Source organism: Solea senegalensis, linkage group LG8, assembly GCF_019176455.1.
Source record: "Solea senegalensis isolate Sse05_10M linkage group LG8, IFAPA_SoseM_1, whole genome shotgun sequence".
Lineage (NCBI taxonomy): Eukaryota > Metazoa > Chordata > Actinopteri > Pleuronectiformes > Soleidae > Solea > Solea senegalensis.
Genome location: NC_058028.1, coordinates 21,991,845 through 22,010,727, shown reverse-complemented (window position 1 = coordinate 22,010,727; position 18,883 = coordinate 21,991,845). Strand labels below are relative to the sequence as shown.

Here is an 18,883-nt window from a genome sequence, read left to right as displayed (position 1 = left end):
ATTACGACATTCATTTCAGGCAGAACATAGCTAATATATTGGCCTTTACGCACATCCTCAGGGAGATGTAAGAACAGGTGTTAACGGAGATAGAGGCTCCACTTTTGTTTTCATTTATTTAAATACAGCATTCTGTGGCTGAAATGTCAGATATGAACATGTCTACATGATCATGTGTCTTTGCTGTGGGGCCACACATAGGTGTGGCATGAATGTGGCCATATCAGCATATCTGAAAAATAACAAATTGTCAACTTATAACTTTTAAAAACATCCTCTCTCCCTCATTACCCAGCGTTAACGTCCACTGGATAATCAACCAGCAGTCCTGGCCTTTTGCCCTGGGAACGTAATAAAAGTTTACTTATGACCGTTACTGACGTAGTCATCTGTAATTGTGTGCTGCTCCCGTCACAAAGTTCAGAAGACCCCGGATTATGCTCGTCTCTTGCGTATGAAAAACATGGCAGCCCGCAAATGGGTGACACCCCCTCCTCTCCAGTATAAACACACACACACACAGTTCCACCACCCTCTGTAGCTTGACCCCATCCCCCATTTTGTTACGTAACGTTTACTACTTGAAGTGTGACGCAATAACTGAATAGCTGACCAGACCCAGAGTTGTTTTTCTTTTTTTTTCTTCCATTGACTCTTGTCTCTTGGAAATCCTGTGTATTTTTCTTTTTGTGGCACCTATGTTTCAGTGCCTGTGTAATCATGTGGTGGCAGTTGTCACATCTTTAAGATAAAGGGTCTCAGGATGATGATTCATTTCAGGCTTCATGGATTCTGCTGCTTGCGAAACACCATCTAAATGTTACAGTGAGTGTGACAGTGTTGTTATGACCGAGAGGTTATTTATATGATGGTTGTTTTGGAATATTTTGTTCTGGAGGGGGATGTTATTGAGCCTGGCCCTTGTCTGGTATTGAGTCACTGGTGTCCAAAGTCCAGCAATTTTCATTTCAGATGTGACACTAGTACATGCCCTGTACAAAACATTTGTTCATGCAATCACCTTGTTTGGTTGTTCCATTTATTTCTGTGGGCTGCTGCTCCATCTAAACCCTCATGAGCAAAGGCCCTATGTGCCTCTGTCACCACCTGCCTCTTGAAATTCATCTCACTCCTCGCTAATTAGGCAACAAACCACACTGAGAAAAATGCAACAGCTAGAGTCATGTGAAAAAGCCAAACAAAATACCCACAAAAACTCAGGAAACTGAGGCATCTGGATGTTGCTATAAGCAGCGAAAATGTTCTTCCTTTTCATGCGTTTAACTCTGCACGTGAGTTGTGACAGGACAGATGTATCCCTGGCCCAGCACTCTGCTCCCATCCCCCCTCTTTCACAGATCGTAGACCACAGCCACATTATGTAATCCCCCTAACTCCCCCAACACACACTCATTTTCACGCACATACAGTGGGCATGAATGCTGGTGTCCCATCCCCCACCAGCACCTGCCCCAGTTGGAAAAAATCACAGTGTTTTCAAGTGAATATATTGTGGTTTGGTGTAGCTGTAGCTCCTGTTCAGTGTGGGCGAGAGGTGTTGTCTGTGTAAATTGTGCAGGAGGTGGAAAATGACAAAGAAAATATGCTGAGGAAATCACAGTGTCATGTTTTTTTCCCTTCATATTTATTGGTTAATCGGTCACTGGAGGTGACTGGGACATTTGTGTTCATACGCACAGCTCCTGTGGGTTATGTCGTCTCGATGCGTTCAGAGTTACATTGCATTATAGGATTGAAAAAGACTTGAGCTACTTACCAACCAACCAACCCAACAAGCTCATTAGCATGGGGTCACATGTCAGATGACATTCATAGTGGGACAGTGCAGGAACTACTGGTCGCACAGTATTTTGAATTTTGAATTATGAACGCTGTAGGAAATACTGTGGTGACTTTAGTTGGCAGTTTATTCCTTTCCGTTCTGTGTTAATGCAACTTTGTGAGTAACATTTTAACGCGTATCACTGAACACTATGCAACCTAGGTGCAAGCGTCAACTCCATTTACATTCTGTGAATGACAAAACTATGTTTGAGGCCTAAGTAGTAAATACTATAATAGTGTAGTAACATATAAAATATTAAAAGTTATACTATGTTGTATTGCACTGTATTTATGTGGCGGCCGCTTTTGTCCAAAGTCAATATAATTGCTAATATTCTTTTTTTATTTATCTTCATGCCATGTGAATGTTTGATTTAATATTAAGGAACGTTTTAACAGGTGTACCTAATAAAGTGGCTGGCAAGTGTACATACATTTCCTATATACAACGGTTATATTTACGTTTTAACGAGTAGGTGTGTACACATTGACGCATTAATTTCCCTAAAAATACATGTTAAGAAAACACTCATAAATAACATAACATGTTCCTCCAGCGGCTGTTTCCTTGCGTGTGTGTGTGTGTGTGTGTCTATGAGTATGATGGAGCTGACAGCTGCTTTAGGATAAATAGCTTCTGTAACTGATTCTTTGTCTCTTCTCTTCCAGGAAACACCCAACTCTGTTTTTCTGGTCATGGAGGTAAGTTTAGAAACGTGACTGTGTGGATATGTGATTAGTCAGAGCCCATATGCTCTTGTGTGTGGGGAGTTTTTTTCTTCTTGTTACTTACAGTAAAAATATTTAGATCCAGTACCTTACATGTTTTATGCTGTTAAACGCAATGCTAGTGATGACATAAGTGTTACGTTTGCCCCAAACCACTAAAAAAAGCACCCTAATCAGTCAGTACGCACGCACACACACACACACACACACAGTAATAGCAGTCTTCCCCTCCTCACATGCTTTACTGCACTCACTGCCCCCTCCCCACAGGCTTCTGCTGCGCCTTCTCCTCTCTTGTTTTCTTTTCACACTGTGTCCGAATTGTCCTTTGTTATCTCACCAACAACCTCACTCTTGGCATCGCCCCCAGCTCTCGCTCTACTCTTTTTGCCCTCCCAGCTGGCTGCAAGATTGAAAACAAACTATTACCCAACCTCAAGTTACTCAGTAAAAACACTCCCCTCTCCGTTTTCTAGGAATCAGGTTCCACGAAAGTCTTTCAGTGACATCTTGTTTAGATGCCAGTTTGAGGATCTCTGCAGTGTAACACTTTGATAATATTTCAAAAGTATCTAAATTTGGATCACCTGCCATACTTCTGCTACGACGCTGCATGATATCAACTGTGTTTTCAGGAAAAAACATAAAAAAATAATAAAACACCACACCAACCGTATCCATCTGTTCTTGTTCCCGATGAGAAGTAACTGCACTTCAGCAGTTAAAACTGCTGTTCAGCAGATTAACTGATGAGACTGCTATAATCTGGTCTGGGGTTTTGGCAAACACAGACAAATTTTAACATACATGTCTGTTTTAAGTGACTGTGCTTCTCTTTGGACATTGTTTAATCTGAAATGTATTTGTTGATAGTGAATGTTTGTCTTCCCACACACAGTACTGTAACGGAGGTGATCTCGCTGACTATCTGCAAGGTAAGCGTCATATCTTTTGGGCTCTTACACACATATGCTCAAACACACATACTTATATTAGCGCAGCTATTCCTCATGTTCCTAACCCATTTGGTAAGAGAAACTTTATGCCTAACCGTAACCATAACCAGTTTACGCCTAACCCTAACTTTAACGTAACCACAATTCAAATCTTAGCACTCAGAAATGAGGTTCTGCCTCATTAGGACAGGGTTTTGATCTCCATGAGGACTACTGGTCCTGACGAGGTCAGTGTTTATGCCAGAAAAGGTCATAAATAGGTGAAATTCAAGTACACACCCACACAAACACACACACTTTATTGTTCATCAACACAAAGTAACTAACGTAGCAGATGAGGAAAATCCATGTGACTGCACTTGGTATGAACGGATAGTTGGGGATTTTGTGTGTGATTGCACATGTATTATTTATGTGTGATGGATAGTAAGTGTAAATATGGAGAGTCTGTATTATGTGAGAACGTTAAAATGTGTGTGTGTATGTGTGCGTCTGCATGCATGCATGTGTATGGGACAGAGTGCTGGCTTGTGTGTTTCTAAGGATTTCTATGTGGGGGCTGTGTGTATGTATGTGTGTGGGAACCATTGCAGCATTGCACAAAGAGTTCCTTCTCTTCTGCAGCACACTGTTTATCATTGTGATAGTTCATTACAAAGGTCATCATTTCTAGTTGATGAGTAAAAGGTGCCTAACGGACATATAATGGAAAGTGGTGTTTGGTGTTAAAGTGGTGTTAAATTTAAAGGCATCACTTCATGGGCTAGTACTGAACCGTTATGCCATTGGCTAATTCTCAATAGAGCTTTAAGGTTAAATACTAACATTGGAAAAAGAGGTTTGATGCAAACCTCTAAGCTCAAGGTCCATTTGCAAGTGGGCTACCAGAGCCTTTAGCTGCAAGCCTTGATCACATGTGGTGAATTAGATGAGCGCTCTTGATCAAGTTGAAAAGTGGACTAATGACTAAGACTACCATATATTCTGCACCTGGTATGGTCTTAATACCCTCAGACTTGAAATCAAAAGACTGTCCCTACTTGCATTCAGTTTATAGACCATAATGGACCTGCTAAATGCTAAATGCTAACATTGTGTCCTTCACCCGTGTCCGCTACAGAATGCATAGACTTGTATTCATTCGTCTACATGCAGCACAAAATGTGTGACCACATGGACGGGGACCCTTATCGAGTATGAATTTAAGTAGTAGCATATATAGCACTTTTCTTAATGGTGTTACAAAGCACTTAACACTTTAATGTAAATGAGAACAGGGAGGAATGAGGAAACAAAAAAGGCCCTAAGGCAACATTATTGATGCCAACTGCCAAGTCAAAGAAACCGTTGATTAAAAGTATGTGGCCCACACGTATAATTTAAAAACAAATTAAACCGACAAAATTACTTAACAAATTAGAATTATCTATGAAGTGAAGCTTTCGTAAATAACAAGGTTTTAAGATGTGATTTAAGAGATGGTAGGGATGTATTTTTTTAAAAAAAGAGCAAGTGCCAGAGAGTCAGAGACTAATGGCAAAAGGCTTGATCTTGTTTTGTCACATTTTGAGATTTGAGAATAACCAGTATGGCTCCAACTGTTGAACTAACTAAGTTGGCATGTACCTGCCCAACCATTGAGATCAAAGATACCATTTCAAGCTTTAGAGGGAAGTAAAAATAATAATTAAATTATTATGTAAGCTCATGAGGAGCCAGTGAAGGGAAGCAAGCATTTCACAACACTTTTAACCTGCTTGTCAAAAGAGAGTTTGGAATCAAAGATGAATTTCTTGTCACCTGTGATTTTGATTGATTTCTGCGATGATTTTATATCTGCAAGGCAGGAAAGGAGATTTTATCAGTTTGTGGATGGTCTACAAGCATGGATCACGGGAAAGTGTGGTGAGACCTTGATGTTGAAGAGGCCTCCAGCCCCATCACACACTGTCCCCAGCTCACCCCACTGTTCCCCTGCTGCAAACTCAAATCCCTCCATATAAATGGCAGTTTGCCAATAAATCTTTTAGATAATCAAACACGGGTGGTTAGAATCACTGATTGTGTTGCTGGAACTGCCTTCCTTATCTCACTGAATGTTTGCTTAATGTAGCTGTCCGACATTTCCAGTGTACAGACTGTTAATGGTCAGACTCCGAAGAAGGGACGTCCAGCAGTCTCTGCTTGTGCAACACTGATAGCTGTGGATCTAAAACAAAGTGGATTTGTGTTTACACTGTTAAAAGTGGTTTGTGCCCTACTGGCTCCCCGTCCTGGACTCATCAGTCACTTGAACGATGTTCTTATCAGTGGATGGCTTCTGTGTTTTACAAGGTGTTTCGCAAGCCTTTGAACTCTACTGACTGTATTTCATTATATAAAAGGATCTGGCTTATAAAAGATTCTGCTGGGAGTTACACAAGTTTTCTGTGTCAGGCGTGTCAGCAAATTAGTCCACTGTTGTAGGCTAAGAACAGCTGAAATCCCAGATTATTGTTGGTAAGCTGACGTGAGAGAGAGTGAGCGAGAGAGTGTGTATTACATTGGATTACACTGCATTGCATTATTTAACTACCTCTTCACTCACTCAATTTAAACTATTTATCCCTGGATTATTACTTGAATATGTTAATTATACACTTTTGAGCTTAAAAAGTACTTTTCCTTAATTGTAAAAATAATTATGGCACCAGTGTAGAAATAATAACATTTTTAGTTAATACCCTCATGTTACTGCAGAAGCACAAGACATCTGAAAGCATATGTATAGCTGTTTTCAGACATGCACCTAAGCCTGGCAGGGCGTGACAGTGGAATACATTTAAAAAGTAAAAAGTAATAAATTATATTTTCCTAATTTCTATAATTCAGGAGCACATGTCCTCCTTGGGGACTCCTCACCTGAGTTCATCTCATGAGAATGACTAAAGAGATCCTTAGAGACAGTAATCCAAGGACAGTCCTCGATAATAGAGTCATGAAGGAGCAGTTTTGCTTCAGGAAGCAAGTGGTCCCAGCTGTTGCGTCAGCTTAAGCACATGTGTACTAACAATGACGAACAATGACATTTTGATCTTAATTTTGAGTGACAGTCATTTTGATGTCTCCCCTCTTTCAGCCAAGGGTACTCTGAGAGAAGAAACACTGAGAGTGTTCCTCCAGCAGATCGCTGCGGCCATGCGCATCCTCAACAACAAAGGAATCATCCACCGTGACCTGAAACCACAAAATATCCTGCTGTCCTACGCGGGACGCAAGAGGTCCAACATCAGTGGCATTCGCGTCAAAATAGGTAAGCGAGTCATGCAGACGTTACTGGCACACAAACATTGTGTGGAGCAGTTACTCCCTGAGAGATCTGTTTGAAACTGTTCAGTGGTTGTTATTAGAGTGGCGTCATGCATCTATCCAATTTTATTTTTTAAAGTCTCATTGTCTTTTAAAAGTTGTGCCTCCTGCAAATAGTCAGCCTTTTAAATTCAAATAATATGTCAATATGCAGCAACATACTTACGGTTGGAAATCGAATAAAAGGTGCACTGGCCCCGGAAGAGAACATTTTTATTTGTGTATGTGTACGTCTGTTTTGTGTACATAACTCTGACTGTCCACACTCCAAACATTGTATTTTGGCAACTGGACTACTGTAATTAATACATTCTTGACAGGTTTGCTGGCTGTCTCATCACAGTCACGGCTTTGTTTTGAGTTCATGTGTTTGCCACCCAGGTATCCTTCACACTCCAACAATGGCGGTTTGTATTACTGGTCATAATAACAACACTGATACTGACTGATAGTGGTGTATTTCTTGTTTTTTTCCTGCAGCTGATTTTGGCTTTGCACGATATCTCCAGAGCAACATGATGGCTGCCACACTGTGCGGGTCACCGATGTACATGGTCAGTGTGTGTGTGTGTGTGTAGAATTGCATTTGAGGTCTGGCTTTTTTAACAATACCTGCTCTCTCAGCAGTATGTTGTATAAGCATAAGTCTAGTTACAGTAGAGCCTAACCTGTGACCTCTGTGCTCCCAGGCCCCAGAGGTCATCATGTCCCAGAACTATGACGCCAAGGCCGACCTCTGGAGCATAGGGACAGTCATCTACCAGTGTTTGGTTGGCAAGCCACCATTCCAGGTAAATCCTGTTTCAGTTTTGTGACACAGGTTTTTGTAGACCATTATATTTAATCATTTGTACCTTAATCTTTTCAGGCCAATAGTCCCCAAGACCTGAGGATGTTCTATGAGAAAAACAAGAGTCTACAACCTATGTAAGTTACACTGCCTATTAATGGTATATTTCTCCCTCTGTGATTGCATGAGTTGAGGCCAGTTGTGGCTCCAACATTTAACAAACAGAAATGTGAGTCTGTGTAATAAGAACCATCCTCAACAACACAAGTAACAAATCCAAGATGGAAGCAGGAGCAGGAAAGAGAGCTAGAATTAGAAATGGTAGCCAATTAATGATAGTGAATTAGACCTCTGCATTTAACCCATCCTTATTACACACCAGTAGTGAACACACTGAAGCTCGGCGCATGAGCAGTACTTTTTAGCTCCCGGAGAGCAATGGGGATTAAGTGCCTTACTCAGGGGCACCCCAGCCCTTGACCTGTCCCAGGAAGTGGTAAACTAACTGACACCTTGCACTTGCCTGTTTTCTGCCACTGAAATCCTTTTAATGTGGAGAGGCAGCAGCAGAAGCAGTGGGAGCTGATTCATTTGATCTGCTTTTGCAGTAACTTAATATAGCACTCAGATACAGATACTGAGCCCGGTCTCATCTTATGTGAAGTGTAATAGTAGCAGGTGAATCTCACTATCCTTGGCCTTCATTAGACACATTTTTGTGCATTTATTTGTTTTTCTTTGAGGACACTGAAGATATTTTGGGCCAGATAATGCAGGTCTGCAGGCAGCAACACATTGTATTTCATTAGACATTTCTGGCACAGTGTAATATGCTGTGAACTTATAAGATTCTTCTTTTACACAGGCTGTGGGCATCTTTGAAAAACACATTAATATTCCCTTGCTCTTGTTGCTCTCGTTACCCAGCATCCCAAGAGAAACTTCACCACAGCTTAATGACCTTCTACTTGGATTACTGCAGAGGAATCAGAAAGATAGGATGGACTTTGGTGAGTGCTTACATAATAGTGATGCCCTTAAAATCTTACATGCTAAATATATGATAAATATCAATGTTGGTGTAACTGTTTTGTCCTGAAACCCCTCCCTCTGCAGACGCCTTCTTCAGCCATCCTTTCCTGGAGCCGTCATCGACCATTAAAAAATGTAAGTTGCTCCTGAGCAACATGTAACTCACTCCTCTTTGCTGTTTCGTTGTTCAACCTGAAAACACGACTACTGTGTATTTGCTGACCACAGCGTGTCCAGTGCCGGTTCCCAGCGCCTCTAACACAGTGACGGATTGTTCCTGTAGTAGCTCTCCATGCATCCAATACAACTCTCCTCCTGTGAGTGTGATATTTCTTTATACTGTAAGATCCTCATTCAGAGGGGGTTACAACTATTGTGCTGAAAAATATAAATACAAATCCAATCATTTTAAAAAAAAGTCACCATTGCAAGTTTCAGCTCTGTATGTGTTCCCTGCTGGCTCAGCTGTCGCTAATGTGTCTGCGATCTCTGCCAGTGTAAGTGGTGCTGCTAGTTAAAATAATCTCTTTGCTCAGTGGCACAACTCATCTCCCAGCAGTGGTGGGAATGCAGGCTGAGTCACTTTCTCAGCATGTCAGTTTTCTCTGGAGCGATGTGATTTCATTAACTTGACAGTCAGCACTGTGTTGTCAGGAAGTCTTAACATTGCATCAATCAGGACCCGTGCTACAACGTTTCCCTCTGTCTCTCTCCGTCTGTGATAACACAGTCTCTCCCGGACATGCAGACTCTAGCAGAAGATGGTCTTTCATCCCCTCCACTCGGTCCTCCTAACTTCCTTCAGCTGTCCAAAGAGTCCGCAGGAAGCACCAGCAGTAAGAACTCGTCCTGTGACACGGACGACTTTGTCCTGGTGCCCAACATCTCTATTGACAGTTGTAAGTGTAATCAGGCAGACTATTCATACAACTCACGTGGTTTGTGTCAGGTGTAATCAATGCATTATACAATATCAGATAAAATACCATTCCTGTAAAGGTCAAATACAACACTGTACACAGAGGCTACATCCATACTACCATGTTCTCTATTTACATTCAATTAAGTTAAGGTGGCTGGTAAGTGTACATCACATGACCATTCACTAGGCATGCATGGGCCTGTGTAAAGAGGACTTTTTTGTCCAGTCCACTGGTTACAAGACAAGCAACAACAGTTGTTCAGCGTCATAAGTAAGTGCAGGATGTCTTTTATTAGACTAATGAGATGGTGAAACTGAGACAGAAAGTGTTAATGGTGCCTTTTGCGCGCAGCTGATCGCGCACAAGTCTTGACTAATGAGAACTATTCAAGAAGCAACCGCTAGTGACTGTGTCATTACTTTCAAATGCCCATCCAGAATAAAAGGCAGCCCTGGAGTTTTCACACTAAAATGGAGATTGCAGCATTTCCAAAAGTGTCTGTATTAGAGGCTTCAAAACTCTGGGGGGGCAGTGTAGACAGCTGGTCAAACTTAAGTTATGTTGAGATATAGTTTCAAAATGAAAACCCAGTAGCGTGGATGTAGCATGAGACTGTCATTTAAAATCAGCAACTGAGCTGAGCTTTTACATACTGGGAATAGGTGTGAACATGATGTGATGGCTTTTTAAAAGTCAATAGCCTATGAACCTCACTAAACACTTGCAGCACGTCCAACAGATGAATATGCTCCGACATCTGTTTTATACGACATAGACTTGTGCAACGCAGACATAGAGAAGTTGCATTCACTCACTCCCAGCAGCACACATGCTCACACACACACACACACTCACTTAGCACATGTCACTAAATCCACATCTTGTAAATTAGACAGCTGCTAAGCATTTCATGTTGTAATTGAAGACTGCAGCCCACAAAGAGGAGGCACGCACATATTCACCCTCGTCACTGGTAAAATGAATCCTTGTGCTCTGCACCTGCTGCAACACGAACACACCTGCTGGTCCTCCACACTGACAATAGACAAAGTGAAAAGCTTTGGCTGTGTCGGTGACATTTTAAGTGGTGTTTCAATCAGCTTTTACGGATGATTTACACGCCTGTGACTCTTTCATCATCCCTTCTCTCCTTTTCTCCCTCAGATGACCAACCAGTAGGAGCTGGACGTAGGCCTTCCAGCGAGTTCCTTATGTGTGGAGGGTGAGTATGATACAGTGTGTAATGTAATCAACCCTTTAACCCCTGACGTTGTTGTGACAGATAAGCTACAGTGTTAATTGCAGCGGGTCTGTTCAGATCACAATAGTAAACATACATGGGTATTTTTTTATCCAGCTAACTCAAATCAATGTCCTTTGTGTCCTTCAGCCACCTACTGGGATCATGAAAGTTGCAAGTCACCAGTACTGTTATTTTGGGGTTTGGGGGATGTAATTTCGGGAACCCCTGCTCTGAGGGATTAACCATCCATAGTCCATTAGAAAGCAGACTGTATGAAATAGAGCTAACTTGTGACAGTGTAGTCATAAAAATCCATAGATGTTGACAAGAGTCCATCCATCCATCCATCCATCTTCTACCGCTTTATCCTCCACATGAGGATCGCAGGGGGAGTTGTGTCAATCTCTGCTGACATAGGGCAATAGGCGGGGTACACCCTGGACAGCTCGCCAGTGTTGACAAAAGTCATTGTGGAAAAAATAGACTGAGTATGCAATGGAAGTGGGACAGAATACCGAGTGTGTCTGTGTGTTTATGTTACCGTCTTTGTTTCTTCACGTTGCTATTTCTGACTCTCTGACCACCAGAGGCTTTGCCTTATCTCTGCTCACACTCGCACACTCACACTCCATTAGCACACCCTCAAATCTGCATCATACCTGAGACAAACAACACGATGGTGCTGTGATAAAAACAGCACCTGACCCACCAAGGGCTGCGGGATAACAATAGCCTCACACGCTATCTGAAAAGTCTAACTGTTGTTATGATGCCTGGGCTGTGTCGTGTCGGTCAACTCACAAGACCTGTGTAAACCACAGTGAGTAGACTTTAGCCTCAGTACTCATTATACTGACTCCACAGTTCATTTTCAGAGTTCATTGTTATGTTGATGCTGCTGCTACATGTCCTGCCAACTTATAGTTTCTCAATTATAATACGCTGCATCACTGTCATGTACTTTATTGTGTGTTTTTTTGGCTATACATTCAGCTTTAGGTCAAATTTAAGTGACAGGTAAATGCATATATCACTTGATATCTCTGACTCTAGGGCTTCGAGGGTTTTTGCAGGGCCTTAAAAAGTAATTATGTTTTTTAACGTCATGATTTATTTGTCAGATAAAAGATCAGTGTGGAACTGATATAACCAAGACTTAAAAACATCCCAGTCACAACAGCACACTGGAACTACAAAGCTGGCATTATTCAACAGTTTTCTTCTACATTGCCAACAGGTCTCAAAAGATTAAAGCCAAGGTTTTTAAAAATGTTTTGAACTCCCTTTAAATGTGTATGACACACACCACATATCATATACAGTATAGTACACATTCTGGTGTCCAGTGTTTTTTCCCCTGCTGTTTCTGGTGTTGTATAGTTCCAGAACTGACACAGGTTGTGTGAAACCTCTATCTTACTCTGTCCTTTCTGCAGGTGTAAATAGCCTCAAGCCAAACAAGTCCTGTCTGTCTCACCCTGCTTGAACTGTTAATGCTTGACGGTTTTCCTCCCGCCCTGTTCTACCTTCCTCACGGCTTTTTCCATTACAATAACTCACTGCTGCTTTCATAAATTGGTTAACCACTGACACACAAACAACCTGTTCTTTTCTAATTACAGGATTTGCCCCATGCAATTTAGAGCTGCATGCAAATCAACAGCTCTTAATTCACAACCCTGTTCATCCACTGTGACCTGTGTGTCTTATATTGATTAGTGTCAAGGAAGAAGAATTGGAGGGAGGAAGATGAACAGAAAATGCTTAAGCAGATTCAGTCATTGTAAAGAAAATACAAGACAGGCAAGACAAGCAATTTAGGGAGAAGGATAAGCAGAAGCTTTACTATGAAATGGTTTTATACCATCCCCCTCTCCAGGGCTGCTTGGTAATAACCAGGTCAGTATAGAGACGGCTGATTTCACTCAGATCTATTCTCTCTCCACTTTCCATCTGCGTCTTTCTTTTTAAACGGCAGTGCACTGACCTACAAATTCTCAGTCTCTTAACGAGAGAGAACAACGTTCAACTCCATGATAAGCCTCTGCTGAAATCAATAAATCTGTTCACGACCTAGAGAGAAATAGCCGCCATTATGAAGTTACAGTATCAAATGTCTTTTAGTGTTGAGTGAGTGGAGAAGAACAGCACATGGTCTAGTTTACAGTTCATCTCAGAGCTACACAAACCAACTGCTTCTCGGTTCTTTGTCTGGACTTGTCTTTGGCTCACGTGCCCTTGTCGTCTTTCCCCAGTAGTCCCTCCCAGGTTCCATATCATTACATAACACTGGTTTCCAACTGGATCTGCACTGTAACGGCCATTTCCCTCTCTCCTCCTCTTTTTTTCTTTGTTCCTGTATGTAAGCAGAGGTCCTCTGTGGTGACACGGTGATGACTGTGTTTAAGAACATTTTGTCTCCTCTGGAATAACAAAGGAATGCAAATGAAGCTGGGCCTCTTTTCACTTCCCCTCCTGTGTCTACAGTATACAGAGAACATGTGCTGTTGGCTTTCCCCGCCTCTTGTCCAGCCCCCAGCCTGTTCAGCTTGAGGGTGATTGGTCCTATCTTTGTGTTTACATGGAAGTCCTGCCCCCTTTTTTCACCCACTGACTGCCCTCATGATTCAGGCTAAGCTTAGTTCCTTAGTCTGTCTCCAGCCTGAAGTAAACAAAGACCTATTCACATAGAGATTTTTTTTTTTTTTTAGATTTAAATGTATGTCATCCAGATATGGGACCATCGGCAGCCTTGAGTGGACTGTCTGACTGAACTCATCTCCTCCTTCATTCCTTCCAGGCAACCACAGCCCACTCCAGGACAGACCCCCATGGTGTCCCCACGAACGGAGACCACCCCCATCCCTGTTCCCACCCAGGTCCGCAACTACCAGCGCATCAAGCAGAACCTTTCTAGCAGCCCGACTACCACACTCTACGGCTCCCCCAGGTAAGACCTTCCCGTGATACAAGTCCCGACTGAACCATCACCTTGTGACTCATGTATAAATCAATTTGGAATGAATTAGTAGGAGTGACATTTGTAATGAAACCCCAGGCGGTTGTTTCATCAGCCACTAAAGTTGGTCTGTAATTACATCAGCCTGAGTTTGTGGCCTCTCAGTCGGTTGTTAGGTGTGATTTTTTTAAATTTATTTTTTTATAAATATCTTGAAGACAAAGCAGCTAGTTGGGCAGAAGAGAGATGCTTTCACAGGCAGATTACTTCTCTTGTTTCTACTTACACTCTATTGTCTGAAAGGAGAAAGAAGAGGTAATGTGGACTTTAATCATCTGTATTGTATTGCTAATGTGTTTATTATTCTGATGTTTTATTGTGGGGCCTGTGGTTGTTTTGTTTTTTCATTTTAATCCATGTGTCGAGGTTTTAGCTCTCAAGATAAGGATCAATTTAATGTTGGTGTTAATGTTAAAAGTGCAGAGTTCAGGTTAAGTCTTTGTGCAGCAATGGGAGTTAATGACTACCCACAGTCTCATCCCACACCCGTTGCTCTGCTTTTGTTGTGTTTCTGAACGTTAATCTTCTCAGAAAAAGAAGAGTTTGACCCAGGAGAGACCCTTCTTGATGTGCTACAGTGTTTTTTAAACATTAAAGGGTTAAAGATTTTCATACACTGTTACTGCAGAAATGTTAATAATGCTGTACAAGTAACGCATATATAACCAGATCCTCACTTAAGTCTGAAAACCAGGCTAAGAGAGTGGTGTACTTCTCGTTGATCACTTTGGTCACTTTGGTTAGTGAGTCCTTGAAGTTCCCATGCAGCCCATTGCTAACTTATTTTCACCTGATCTCCCATTCTTTAGTAATTTTCCAACATGAAAATGGTCATGTTGAAGAGGGGGTTTGGACATTTACTGGGGTGTGATGTTCACATAATATGACAAATGCTGTGGAGAGATTGCTTTTTCTTTTAAAACTTTATAAATCCTCTTTCAAAAATGAGATGATGCATTTGATGTTCATCTTAAAGAATAAACTAAAGGGCTCAAAGATCTAATTTGAGATAATGAATTATTTATTTAACCACTTTATTGAGTTTTTAATGTGATAAATACATTTAAAAAATTGGGTTTTTTGTGGTGTGTGTTTGTGGTTTTGATAGGCCTGGCACAGTGAGGCGCTCCAACACTAGTCCAATGGGGTTCCCCAAAATGACCTCAGGGTCCCCCAGCTCAGGAGATGTTCCTCAAACAGTGGGACGACGCCTCTCCATCGGCAGTTCCCGGCCATACTCACCCTCACCTCTTGGTAAGATCATCCCTCCAAAACATTGGTCTTTCAGTAAAAACTTCCAGACAGGAATTGGACTTATCTTAACAGTCACATTTTCAAATCTGTTTGCAGTGGGCACCATCCCTGAGCAGCTGGGTCAATGCTGCTGTCACCTGCAGAACCACGAGCCTCGCAGTCGCAGCTCCTCAGGAGGTAAGTTCATGTACAAAGGTTCAGTTGCTGACTGGAGCAGCATTAGCACCGTATGCAGTAAAGAGTTGTTTTCAGCCTATTGTCTGCGTCACAATGTTCTCAAAGTATATGAGTCACCATGAGCCAAGGTCCGTGTCTCTGACGCTGTGGTTACAGTCACACTTCAGATGTTTTACACCTCCTACAATGTTTGTGTCAGGAGGTTGGCTTTCATAGTGACCATTTTGGAAAGAGGGGGAGCCACAGTGTACCTAAATGACTGCTCAGCCAGACAGTACTTTGTCCATTTGTTTGGACAGTCACCCAAACAACCAGACTTTGACCCTGTTCAGACTCTGGTATTAACATCTGTTCTGATGTGATCACAAGTGTTCAGCTCGGAGTTCAGGGCTGAACACATGTAATATGTCCAAGTATAAGTTCAAGCATTAGGTCTGTAAGCACACATCTTAATACCAGGCCTTGTGATAAAAAGCTCATGTAAATGTCTCCACTAATACTTGAGATAGTGTTGAGTTCCACTTGATGTGCAGTTTACAAACTGTATGATCAGTTTTTGGTTGAGAGTTTGTTTACGTAAATTTAAGTTCCTCTCTCTACCCTCTCCAGGTTCTCCCGTTCCATCCTCTCAGCTCCTTGGGGCTCGACTCCAGAGTGCCCCCACATTGACTGAGTTCTACCAGACCAGACAGAAGCTCCACAAGCAGCTGTCAGACCCCGTTCATCCTTCCTCCTCCTCCTCATGCAGTCACTCCCCTCAGTTTGGCCGACCAGCCAACCTTGGCTCCTCCCCAACCAAGCTGTTGGGCTCCTCCCCCCGTATGTCTGACTGGCTGCAGAAGTCTCCGCTGCCCACCATTATTGGCTCTCCCACCAAGGTGAGTGCAGTTATTGGCAAGTTTGCAGATGTCCCATATCCATACCACTAGTATGTGTGTTACTTAAGTTGAGATCTGTGTCATAATTTTTTTCTCCAGATAATTTCTGCGCCATTCAAAATTCCTAAAACACAAGCGTCCTGTAACTTGATGGCCCTGGCAGACAGCCCGACGCCCACCAGGACATTAGCAGATGTCCGGGATATGTGTGCCCACTACAGCAGCCCTTATCTCACTGGACGACCAGCTGCCCCTGAGGCCAGTCGGACGTTTGGCAGGTAGGATTCACTGATGAGACCACTTTATTTCGTTAACACTAGTGTCTTTCTCTACCTGAACTAAAGATTTGCAAACTAATAGCCATAAATTCTGGTCCAGTTAGAACCAGTCAGTTGTTTACATGTTTTGTGTACAACAAAACTGAAACTTTGAACCTTTTTGAATTGAGTTCTTTTCTACTTGCCTCTTTATTTATTATGCTGGGTTCACGGTGGCTTAATTTTGGCAGAAAATGTACAGTACGTTTGGGGTTAGGGTTAGGGAATGCTCTTTCCTAATTTTGAGCCCGTCACATGCAATGGACGACAGAGTTTTTACAGCACCAGCTTGGAAGACAATCTGTCACTTATAATGGGAGACTTTGTAACCTTGTAAGAATGTCATTATTGAATAAGTGAAATGTTGGGATGTGTGTTTTTACGGTGACTCTCCTCTGTGGTTCTCTCAACCTATGACGGCCGTTGACGTTGTGCTAATGTTGCTTTGGGTTTCCCTGCAGGTCGGTCAGCACAGGTCGTCTGTCTGAGCATCCAGTCAGAATCACTCTGGGCGGACAAGCATATCAGGGCAGCACCGAGAGCTTAAACACAGAGCGACCCATGGACACAGGTATCACTTTACCATAGTTCAGTCCTTTTGTGTTCCATATAAAAAATTACAATGAATTAACAAACTCTGAACTGTGTTCAGTACCACAGTGACTTTATTGCTAACAAGAAAATATTTCTTATCCCCGCAGCCCCTGCAGGTCCAGTCGGGCTTGCTCATGGTGGGTCACCAAGTCCCCGTGCAGTTGTTTTCACTGTAGGTTCACCGCCTAAAAGCAGCACTCCCCCTACCTGCAGCCACCTGTGCACACGACCACGCACCACCTCTGGTGAGGACCATTCACCTGAGAGCAGCTAGTGTGCAAGCAAATTAGCAAATGTATTAACAGCCAGAAGCATCCGTTCTGTGTTTCTGCATTAGTTAGTTAATATATCTATCTGTTCTCTCCTTTACCATTTCCTCAGTGGGCTCCAACAGTTCGGCTGGCTCACTATGCTCCACCAGTGGTCGGATCCATGTTGGATCCCCTCCAGGCATGACCATTGGCTCCTCTCCTCCAGGAGGTTTTGGAGGTGGGCATGTTGTTCACGGGGCAGAGGCGGGACCAAGCAGTTTGCGTTATGTACCGTATGGGACCTCCCCTCCAAGTTTGGAAGGATTCATCACCTTTGAAGCACCTGAGCTGCCTGAGGAGACTCTTATGGAGGTGAGAGAGACGTCTGCAACACTTACTTAATAATTAAGTCATTGTTTCACCCATTACTTAACTGCAGACTGTGTGTAAAAATGGACATTGTCTTCCACTTGCAAAACCAGGCACCTGTTGGATGATACTAGCTGTCAATCACACTGGTGTCCACTTATATGTACTGTGCTCTAAATAGGCACAAAACTTTTTCATGATTAAAACCAGATTTCCGATTGTTTAAGCTTCTTAAATATGAATATTTTCTTAATTTCTTTGCTCTGGATAACACAGAAATCATTAAAAGTCAATCATTTTGGTTTGTGGACAAAACAAGATTTTCTGATATTCTGAACATCAAACGATTCATTGAGAAAATAATCGACAGATGAATCGATTATGAAAATAATCGTTAGTTGCAGCTCTACAAAATTGACATTATGCTCTACTGAAGAGGACTTAAACTAGCAATTGAGATCATTATCTCCTCGGGAAAATGTTTACAGAAGTGATAATACCAGAAGTGAGAATTGGCTAATTTTCCTTCATTCAAACTGACTTCTATTTGTAGCCAGTGGAGTCGCCCCTGGTGGCCGACTGCTACTTCCATCCTAATTCCTTGGCTTCACTTTTCCAACTGGAAGGCTATATCAATTTTACATGCAGTCTATTCACTTCACAGGGAAGTTGATTAGACTAACAGCATTGTAAATCTGTTTTTTTAAATGCTCTGGTGCAGCGTGAGCATACCGACACTCTGATGCACCTGCGTATGATGCTTTCCTTCACCGACTGCGTCCTGGAGATGGCGGCTGTTCGAGCCGGAGGGACAGAGATTGGCATGTCAGCGGCCTCCCTTTACCCTCCTCAAGACAGTGTGGTTGTGGACCAGATTAGCCAGCTCAGCAAAGAGTGGGGGTAAGGAATGACCAGAGTGTCTTCTGACTTCATGTAGTAGTGCAATTAATAACATCATGTATCCTCAGTGAGCCTTTTGTCCAGTGTTGTTGCTGCAGTGCTTCTAATACACTGTGGTTGTGCTGCCCTCTACAGGCAGGTAGAGCAGCTGGTTCTCTACATGAAGGCAGCGCAGCTTCTTGCTTCCTCCCTCCATCTGGCCAAGGCTCAGATTAAATCAGCCAAGCTCAATCCTTCCACTGCTGTCAAACAGGGTAA

The 18,883-nt window shown here is 42.5% G+C and overlaps 1 protein-coding gene across 1 annotated transcript in view; it reads left to right on the top strand.

Annotated features, from left to right (window-relative positions):
- The window catches only part of ulk2 (unc-51 like autophagy activating kinase 2), a 35,911-nt gene that overhangs the window by 12,972 nt on the left and 4,056 nt on the right, over positions 1 to 18,883 (top strand). Inside the window, exons 4-24 of the mRNA XM_044031905.1 lie at positions 2,515 to 2,547; positions 3,473 to 3,509; positions 6,649 to 6,822; positions 7,359 to 7,432; positions 7,568 to 7,669; positions 7,747 to 7,805; positions 8,596 to 8,678; positions 8,785 to 8,835; positions 8,929 to 9,017; positions 9,431 to 9,599; positions 10,788 to 10,845; positions 13,667 to 13,816; positions 14,994 to 15,139; positions 15,236 to 15,316; positions 15,926 to 16,194; positions 16,294 to 16,472; positions 16,973 to 17,082; positions 17,213 to 17,350; positions 17,487 to 17,728; positions 18,447 to 18,625; positions 18,761 to 18,879. Of these exons, the coding sequence (XP_043887840.1) occupies positions 2,515 to 2,547; positions 3,473 to 3,509; positions 6,649 to 6,822; positions 7,359 to 7,432; positions 7,568 to 7,669; positions 7,747 to 7,805; positions 8,596 to 8,678; positions 8,785 to 8,835; positions 8,929 to 9,017; positions 9,431 to 9,599; positions 10,788 to 10,845; positions 13,667 to 13,816; positions 14,994 to 15,139; positions 15,236 to 15,316; positions 15,926 to 16,194; positions 16,294 to 16,472; positions 16,973 to 17,082; positions 17,213 to 17,350; positions 17,487 to 17,728; positions 18,447 to 18,625; positions 18,761 to 18,879 (2,542 nt within the window). The remainder of the gene's footprint in view (positions 1 to 2,514; positions 2,548 to 3,472; positions 3,510 to 6,648; positions 6,823 to 7,358; positions 7,433 to 7,567; positions 7,670 to 7,746; positions 7,806 to 8,595; positions 8,679 to 8,784; positions 8,836 to 8,928; positions 9,018 to 9,430; positions 9,600 to 10,787; positions 10,846 to 13,666; positions 13,817 to 14,993; positions 15,140 to 15,235; positions 15,317 to 15,925; positions 16,195 to 16,293; positions 16,473 to 16,972; positions 17,083 to 17,212; positions 17,351 to 17,486; positions 17,729 to 18,446; positions 18,626 to 18,760; positions 18,880 to 18,883) is intronic.